General features: G+C 48.0%; 2 protein-coding genes across 2 annotated transcripts; one reads left to right on the forward strand and one right to left on the reverse strand.

Annotated features, from left to right (window-relative positions):
- The first annotated feature begins 204 nt into the window (after positions 1–204).
- Positions 205–2623, forward strand: LOC146204239 (uncharacterized). Its single transcript, XM_084604508.1, has 2 exons — positions 205–256; positions 2133–2623. Exons 1-2 carry the CDS (start codon positions 205–207, stop codon positions 2426–2428), a joined length of 348 nt encoding a protein of 115 aa, XP_084460634.1. The 3' UTR covers positions 2429–2623.
- Positions 2624–3441: 818 nt separating this feature from the next.
- Positions 3442–5035, reverse strand: LOC146204240 (uncharacterized). The gene has a single exon (XM_084589176.1). It carries the CDS (start codon positions 4870–4872, stop codon positions 3844–3846), a length of 1029 nt encoding a protein of 342 aa, XP_084445302.1. The 5' UTR covers positions 4873–5035; the 3' UTR covers positions 3442–3843.
- Positions 5036–9186: the final 4151 nt, after the last annotated feature.

Genomic DNA, 9186 nt, shown 5'->3' on the forward strand with positions numbered 1-9186 from the left:
ACCGAGAAGCAAAGCGGCGGCTATCTCTTTCCCCGCGACGCTCGGGATGCAGGAAGGGGCGAAGCTTCCGTGTGAGAAAATAAATCGAAAGTGATGGGGCGGCCTTGGGAGAGAGATCCCCCCTTCTAGGTCAGCCTCGACTGTTCCTCGTCGGCGCCTTCTCTCCCGGCTGAACTTGGTATAAAAGCGGCCGCTGGCACGGTCATGGTCACCGTCTCCCGTCCAGCAGAGATCCGCAGCAGCTATGAACTCGCACGTAAGTAGCGCTCGCTGCGCACATCGCCTTGAATCCGCGCCGCCCGGTGTTCGCGCTCCATTCCAGCGGCGGATGCTGACTCCGATCGGAGCTTGACCACTCCCTATCGGAGGCTGCACGCCGGATAAGCCGCGTTTCGCTGAATCCTGGCTCAGTAGTGCATCCGGCACGTCCTCTAAGCACTACCGACTCTGGCAACGTGATTAGCATCGACGCACTTCTGAGTATGCGTTGGCACTCGAAAAGAAAATTTTACGTGTGTTTGGCGCCCGTCTAGGACCAGCCCTGACAGTACGGCACCGTTGAAGGAGATAAATCTAGCAGGAGGCGGCATGTGTAGTACACGCGTTGTTCTTGTACCAGTTCACTTAACCCCCCCCCCCCCCCCCTCAATATTTTCACGTTATGGCGATCCTGGCAATGCACTTCGTGTCCTGTGCCTATATTTGAAGGGAACTGTCGCAAAGCCATCATGCAACCTTTGGTGTGAGCGACGCTTGAATGCTCGCTAGGTGAACGACCTCATCTGGCACCAATGTTGCGCAGTCCAATGTGTTTTGCATGCTATCGGGTCGTTTCGTTTCTGCGACTATGGCGGTAGTATGAACTCCTTTCACGCATCCAGGCTAAGCGCTCGCTGTTGGTTTTTTTTTTTTTTATTGAGTCATTCAGGAATGCGGCCGCTAAAACAATTCCTTATTATGTATCACCAAACCAACCACAGCTTTCTTTCTGAAAAAAAAAAAATATATATATATATATATATATATATATATATATATATATATATATATATATATATATATATATATATATATATATATATATATATATACATATATGTCGAGAAGTTGCCTCCACTTTTAAAGTAGATTTCAATTTCGTTAACTCTGCAAGGCAGTTTGTGACACGCATAAATTTTCAAAGTAAGCTAGCGAAAAGTAAGCCGCTGAGGCATAGCGAAAAAGGATCAAACAATATCATTCTAAGGAACCAAGCACATTTGCAAATGCGGCCAACTTTGCACGTAATGCAGTCAAGAACATTTGCATCAGAGTGCGCTGAAAATGTAGGGCAACTAGTGAACGTGAACGAGTCAAACAGAAATGCAGAATATTCGCGACTGACCGAGGTTGCACGGAGAACAGCGGTAGAAGTTGACGCGGGTAGAACTAATCTGGCCGACAGTTTGATCGCAATCAAACGTGGAAGTGACAAGCAGAGCCTTCAGACGGAAGAATTAGTATCAACAACAGGTGAAAGAAAAACCGCGACAAATCACCACTGGCAACTTTTGCGAGTTTAGTTTGTACTATTCCTCCCTTCTTAGATTCAGCGGCAATGTGAAAAATGGCACCTCGTTTAAATTTAGAACCGCATTTATTTTACAGCTGCGCGGAACCTAAAGAAAATATTCTCAGGGTCATTCTTACGGCGAAAAATCACTTCAAAAAATCAGAATTTGTTATGTGAAAATTGGGCACCTTCTTCCTCTTTTCCTTCCACCTCTGCATGAATATGTTAAAAAAGAACGCTTCTAAATACGACCGCAGCGATCAGTACAACAAACATCGCTGAGGTTGGAATGGCTGTTTTGTGCAGAATAAGGCGCGCATTACTCTGGATTTATCGAAAATGGCCTCGCTGGTCATCCACTGTTTCTGCTCGTACGAGGCGCTTACGTCATTTGGGGGCAGAGTGATCTCGGTGCACTGCAAAGATTGTCATCTGTCAAAGATAAGGTTAGTTTAAAGTCGACACTCGCGTCAACTGAAAAAGGTTCGACGATGCCTTACTCGGAATGTTGTGAGTTGTCTTGAGAAGCCCCTCCCTCTGCCCCCCTTTTTTTCCTCCCTGTCGAACGCGCCGTAACTCTGTTCTCCGGCGCAGCTGGTCGTCCTGGCAGCGCTGCTGGCGTGTGCCCTGGCGGGCTTCCACCACCACGGAGGCGGCGGCCACTATCACCACTTCCACCACTACGGCCACGGAGGCTACGGCCACGAGGGCTTCGACTATGGACCCAAACTTGTGGACGTGCGCTACGTCAAGGCACCCGTGACCCGCATAAAGTACGTGAGCAAGCCCGTTTTCGGCATCGTCAAGGTGCCCGTGGCCAAGATCTCGACGGTCATCAAGCCTGTGGTGCACGTTGATCACGTTCCCGCCTGGTAGGCCCCCCCTGGTTGCCTAGCGGAGTGGACGATCGACTTTCTCTCCCTTTGGACACTTCCCCTCCTAACACCACGTGGTCACTCTCGCCTTCCCCGCTCCTCCACACTCAATTTGTACATATGTGTAAATGCATCAGTTTTTATTTATTGTGTACAACTGCATTCATTCTGCGAATGGAATAAACGCACATTTTTTTTTACTACACTAATAGGAACGTTATACCTTGTTTCCTTAGCATAACCACTGGGTCCTGTATACGAAACAGTTACGGAGTGGTGAAACCATAAACATGAAGCTTTGCAAGGCAGTATTTGAGTAACACGGTCCTTAAGACGGTATAGCATCTAATCTAAAAGCACCTGAATTTAAAGCAAGCGACAAATAATGGATACTTTCCAATTTTATGTTGTAGTATGCAATGTTCGCCGCACTTGAATCGGACGCTTATACAAAGGAAAGGGAGGAGGTCGCTAGGCAGCGTTTCACGATTTCATCTGAGACTATGGCTACTAAAAATTTGCCGCTCAGTGTCCATAATCCAGAATGAAGAACAAAAAGAAGTTAGGCAAATTTCCCATCTCTCCATTCGTGCCCACGTATAGTTCCGAGTCACTCTTGCGAGGTAAATATCTCATGTCTAAAGTGACTGAAATAATTTCAGAGTACAAAAGCGGCTGAAATATTTCGACTAGATTATACAACTGCACACTGTGCCACTGCCGTCACTGATTAAAATGGTTACAGCTACATGCCTTCTTGCCGCCTAGGAACATGGAATAACCTACAAAACAGAGCTGCTTCGTGCCGGCAGTTTAGACGAACTAAAGCCGTGTGCACGAGTTCCCTGTCCTTGATTAAGCACACAGCTCATAAACGCAATACCAGACGAGCAATTACGCAATCCGTCACCTGTAAAAGCATGCGAAACATTACGACATGGTGCATTACGAGCGACTGAGCAGAACTGGCACTCGGAGCGCGCAGCAGCAGCCCGCGGTCCTCCCCGAGGCGCAGGAAGAAAACTCGAGATTTATTTGGGCCGGAAGTTTTATTTGGAGCCGCCCTAGACAACGAAAGAGCAGAACGTCAAAAGATTAAAATTTCTTAAGGCGCCGAAGTCAATGCGTACAAAATAAGACGATTTTCTTCTCGCCGTCATATTAGAACGAGGAATAAAATCAAACGTGAAAAAGCAGGCCGAATTGAACGAGTTGTGGTTTCAGATCGCAAGACGTCTTCCAAAAGCACAAGGCGGTAACGTTGCTGCGACAACTTTTCCAAAATCAACGCATCCGTAGCCCCGAAAATAAATGTGAATGAGATCGGCGTGACGCCATTTGTGGAAGACGAGGCCAGTGAAGGTCGTGAAGTGAAATGTGCCGTCCACGGTGCAACATCCCCCACTTGGTGCCAAGTTATGGAGAGCTCAAATCTACTTCGTGGAAGCTGCGCGTCGGAGACTGAAAGGTAACGTCCTTAAGCCTCATGGTGACACCGCTGGCACCGGTAGGTACCATGCCGTCGTGCTCGAGTTCGCTCCAGGCACTCGCGTAACCCAAGCTCGCACCGCGCTCGTTCAGGACGAACGTCGTGTTGTCGGCGCCTCTCAGCACTTGCTTGGGCCTAGATTTCTTGCAGCAGCACTTGGTGCATCGCTTAAACCAGCAGCAACAGCAGATGGGGGCAAGAAGTATGAATGTGCCGAGGCCTATGCCGGTCAGCCCCTTCATTCCCATCAGGCTGCTTTTGGTTGCCGTAGGTTCGGTCGCAGCGTCGTGCGGAGAAAGCGTGGTCGCCTCCGGATTCTCCTCGTCGGGTTCGACAAATTCGGAGAAGGCGGCTATTTCGCACACGGACAGTGAGCCGAATCCGTTGAGGTGCACACTCAAGTAGCGGCCGCTCTCCGGAGACGCGCAGGGCAGGAACAGCGAGCGGCCGGGCATGAGCTCCGCTTCGAACACGCTACACACGGCATTCTCGAAGCTCGTGGAAGAATTGCCGACGCGTACCACTACCGGGGTCGCGGCGGGGAGACGCGGCAAGTCGAGCTTCACTACGCTGATGGGAAACGGGCGACGCAGGTCCACAAGGAACCAAGGCGACAGATGACTTAGAGTGGCGCTGCAAGTCGTTCGGTTCCCATCCAAGGCCAGCTTGGGGTCGTCGCGCGGTGTCGAGGAATGCACTGTTTTTGCCGCAGCAACGTCCACGAGGCAGAAGGGTAGGCCTCGCGGGCTCCAGCTGCCGTCGTCCAGGCATGTGCGGCGGCCGCTGCCCAGCAGTTCAAAGCCTTCGCTGCAGCCGTAGGTGATAGCCGCTCCAGCGGTGAAATTTTTCGGCATCTTGTCCCATTCGGCGAGCAGGCCATTTCTTGGCAGTATCGGAGCTGGGCACGACAGGGCACCACCCTGGAGCACAAGTAGAAACAGAGCAAAGGCGTTCATGCTGCAGCCACGGTGTCGGCGGGTTAAAAAAGCACTCCGCTTCCGGAGCTGTAACTGCACGCTTGGATGCGTGGAAGCACTTTTTATCAAATGGTCATAATCTTCGTAGTGTGCGCTAGCGAGTTACGCGACCAGTGCTCCTTATCATCCTGCGTTCGCATGTCTTTGTCGACAGTGACGCGCATGCGATGCGGCTTCATTGCCTTCGCTTGCCGCTGAAACTACTGCGGCCATCTAGAAACCATCACTCGCCAGTTTTTCTTCAGTGCTGAAAGGCTGCTGCAGCATTGCAGGTTCCGCAGTGCTGCTACATCCGTCAATTCGATGTAGGCTATCCCAGCAGGATTCGTGTGGTCCCACTTTTTCCACGTGCCAAGAAACAGGCATTGGTGCGCCTGCAACATCTCATGCGTGCTACCGAATTATCTAGTAAACCATTCAGCCTGCTTTTAGTAAACCATTCAGCCTTTTGGGCCTTTTTCACAAGTCAACAGCCCCAGAAGACTTCTTAAAACAATTTCCTCTTACACGTTTTTTAAACGTCCAAAGAACTGCTGGACAGAGTATATGCAATATATTTGAGGCCTTTTTATAAAGTCAATGATAAAACCATATACCACTTTTTTCCGTGCAAAACCAGTGGTCCGGACGGCCTAAATTCAATTTCTAGAGACATTCTGAGCACATTCAATATGCCTGACTTTATACATTAAAGACAGAATAAATATTCATGCCTCATAAAAGGTTATTTTTGTTTTGTTGCCTCTTTGTGAGCCGACATTGCTTCGGTTCAGTTCAGGCGTTCAGTCGTGTCCGACTCTTCGTGACCCTATGGGCCATGTCACGCCACGCTTTCCGGTCTCTCACTATCTTCGTAACATCACATAGCTTCATCTGCAATGCCTCGAGAATGCCATCTAACCATCGCGTTCGCTGCCTACCCCTTCTCCGGCGACCCTCAACCTTTCCCAACATCAAATCTTTCTCCAGCGACTCCTCTCTTCTCATCAGATGACCAAAGTAGCTGAGCTTTAACTTTAGAATTTGACCCTCCAATGAGCAGTCAGGGTTTATGGTCGACAATATCGACTGAGTTGATCTTCTGGCAGTCCAAGGAACTCTTAAGAGTCTTCGCCAGCACCACAATTCAAACGCGTCAATTCTTCGGCGGTCAGCCTTTTTCACAGTCCAACTCTCGCATCCATACATCACAACTGGAAAGACCATAGCACGGGTTATACGGATCTTGCTTGGCAGACTAATGTCTCTGCTCTTTACTAGGCGGTCAAGGCTAACCATTGCTCTCTTTCCCAGAAGCAGGCGTCTCCTATAATTTCATGGCTGCAGTCTCCTTCCGAGGTAATCTTGGCGCCCAAGAACAGAAAATCTGTCACAGCTTCCACTTCTTGTCCATTGATGCTCCAGGACTTGATAGGGCAAGACGCCATGATCTTCGTCTTTTTAATGTTCAGTTTAAGCCCAAACTTCTCACTCTCTTCTTGTACGCGCATCAGAAGTCTCTTGAGTTCCACTTCACTTTCTGCCATTAAAGTGGTATCATCCGCATACCTAAGGTTGTTGATACGTTTTCTAGCAATCTTCACTCCAGCTGAAGACTCGTCCAGACCGGCCTTCCTCATGATGCACTCTGCATATAGGTTAAATAGGCAGGGCGACAGTATGTAGCCTTGCCTCACCCCTTTCTCAATCGGAAACCAATCAGTAAGACCATGCCCAGTTCTGACTGTGGCCTCTTGCCCTTCATAAAGGTTCCTGAGGAGACAGATGAGGTGAATTGGAACTCCCATCTCTTGGAGAGCTTGCCACAATCTGCTGTGATCTACGCAGTCAAACGCTTTCGCATAATCAATAAAGCAGAAGTAAATGGGTTTCTGGAACTCTCTTGCTTTTTCCATGATCCAGCGAAGGTTGACAATTTGGTCTCTAGTTCCTCTGCCCTTGCGAAACCCAGCTTGCACGTCCGGAAGCTCCCGATCCACATACTGCTGCAGCCTACCTTGGAGGATTTTCAACATCACCTTGCTAGCATGCGAAAAAAGCGCGATCGTGCGGTAGTTGGAACAATCTTTGGCACTGCCTTTCTTTGGAATAGGGATGTAAACTGACCTCTTCCAATCCTGTGGCCACTGCAGGGTTGTCCAAATCTTCTGACATAATGTATGCAGAATGTTAACAGCGTCATGGTTGAGGTTTTGAAGCAACTCAGCTGGAATGCCATCAATTCCGCTAGCTTTCTTCTTAGCAAGGCTGGCTAAGGCCCATTCAACCTCACTCTTCAGGATGCCCGGCTCGAGATCAGTAATAACAACCGTCCTATGTTGGGTTTGCACATTCGGGTCCTTCTTGTACAGTTCTTCTGTGTATTCCTGCCACCTATTTTTTATCTCTGAGGCTTCAATGAGGTCCTTGCTTCGTTTGTCCTTTATCACGCCCAGCTTAGCACAGAAGCTTCCTTCGATATCTTTGATTGTCTTATACAGAGCTCTTGTGTTTCTTAATTGGCTGTTGTCCTCAACTGCTTGGCACTGTATATTCAGGAAGGCATTCTTATCTCTCCTTGCTATTTTCTGAAAATCTGCATTGAGAACCTTGTATCTTTCTCTTTCCCCCATAACTTTTGCCATCCTCCTTTCCTCAGCTATTTGCAAAGCCTCTTCAGACAACCAGTTTGCTTTTTTGCATTTCTTTTGCTTTGGAACTACCTTAGTAGCAACTTCTTGTATTATATCACGAACATCAGTCCACATCTCTTCGGGCTCTTTGTCTTCTAGATCTAATTCTTGAAATCGATTCCTCACTTCCACAGCATATTCTAATGGAATCTGATCCAGATCATACCTGAAAGGCCTTCTAGTTTTCTGCGTTTTCCTCAATCGAAGCTTAATTTTGGCAACAAGAAGCTGATGATCGGTGCCACAATCGGCCCCAGGCCTTCTTTTTACTGCTTGTATAGCGCTTCTCCATCTCTGCCGGCAAATAATATAATCGATCTGATTCCTGCACAGACCGTCCGGTGAAATCCATGTGTACAGGCGCCTCTTGTGCTGTTGAAAATGAGTATTCGCTATGGTCAGGTTGTTTTCTTGACAGAAATCTACTAGCCTCTGCCCAGCTTCATTTGGCTCACCAAGACCGAACTTGCCTGTAATTCCGGATATTTCTTCACTCCCGACCTTAGCATTCCAGTCTCCTATGAGAAAAACGACGTCTGATGATGGGGTGCGGTCTAAAAGGCATTGTAGGTCCGCATAAAATCTCTCAACGTCAGCTTCTACACTTAGGCAATTAAAATATCATTTACATGCATATTAGAAACTTCAGTTCTAAAAAAAAAAGAGAGAGAGAGAGAGAGAGATTCTGCGTGGTTTTCCTATGTAAATGTTTTGAGATGGGAAAGGTGGATCGGCGACTGCGCACCTGATTGGTCGACAGAGAAGTGACGCCACCAGCCGCCAAATTCGAAGCGACCAACCAGAAGTCTCATCTTGTCTAGCGTTCCTGCCATCTGCAATCCCACACTTGAACGCACGACAAGGAATGCCACGCGACAGGAGCGATGGTGTACCGTATAAACGCACACTTGTCGGTGAAAGTGTGACAGCTACTGCACCTTTCCTTTCCTGTAAAATTATATGTAGCACTGCAACGAACGCCGATAAAAGGCAAACAATGAGAGGCAAGTGATAAGAAAGGAAGGGTAGGCTTTCGTCATTCTCCTTTTAAGAGACATCTAAGAGACCCTCTAATGTTTTTCATTTAGCCTCGAAATGCAAGGGCGTATGATTAGTTGTCAAATGTGAGCACTGTGCAAAGTACAGGCAAGCGTTTGGTTGATTGTGACCTTTCTTTTTTATTCGCGTGATGCAGTTTACAGTTATCGCTTGCAGAAAAACTATTATAAATTACAATTACTTGTCGATGACCTGTGACGCAGAGAACCACTGTATTTCAACTAAACGCGGTTGTCTATTGATAGCGACCATTCTAAGCAAAAAAAAAAAAAAAAATATGCAATCTACAACGGAGGGAGAGTGTTTGGTTCGTTCAATGCTTTGAAATGTGAAGAAAAGTTTTCGAGGACAGCGTAAAGAAAGTGAAGGAAGCGCGTTTACCAGCGGTTTCATGAAGTTTGTGCATAAGTTCATTGCGGCTCCCTCGTTCCAGTTGTCCGTAAAGGAAAACTTCTGAAACAGCTCGGACGCTTTACGATGCGCGAAACGTATCCCAAAATAATCCTCGCGAGTCACGAACACAGCGGCCGCTCAAGACAGCCGGAGAGTCTGCCCAGCGCAT

The sequence above is a fragment of the Amblyomma maculatum genome, chromosome 1, assembly GCF_055883805.1.
Source record: "Amblyomma maculatum isolate TAMU_Amacu chromosome 1, ASM5588380v1, whole genome shotgun sequence".
Taxonomy (NCBI): Eukaryota; Metazoa; Arthropoda; class Arachnida; order Ixodida; family Ixodidae; genus Amblyomma; species Amblyomma maculatum.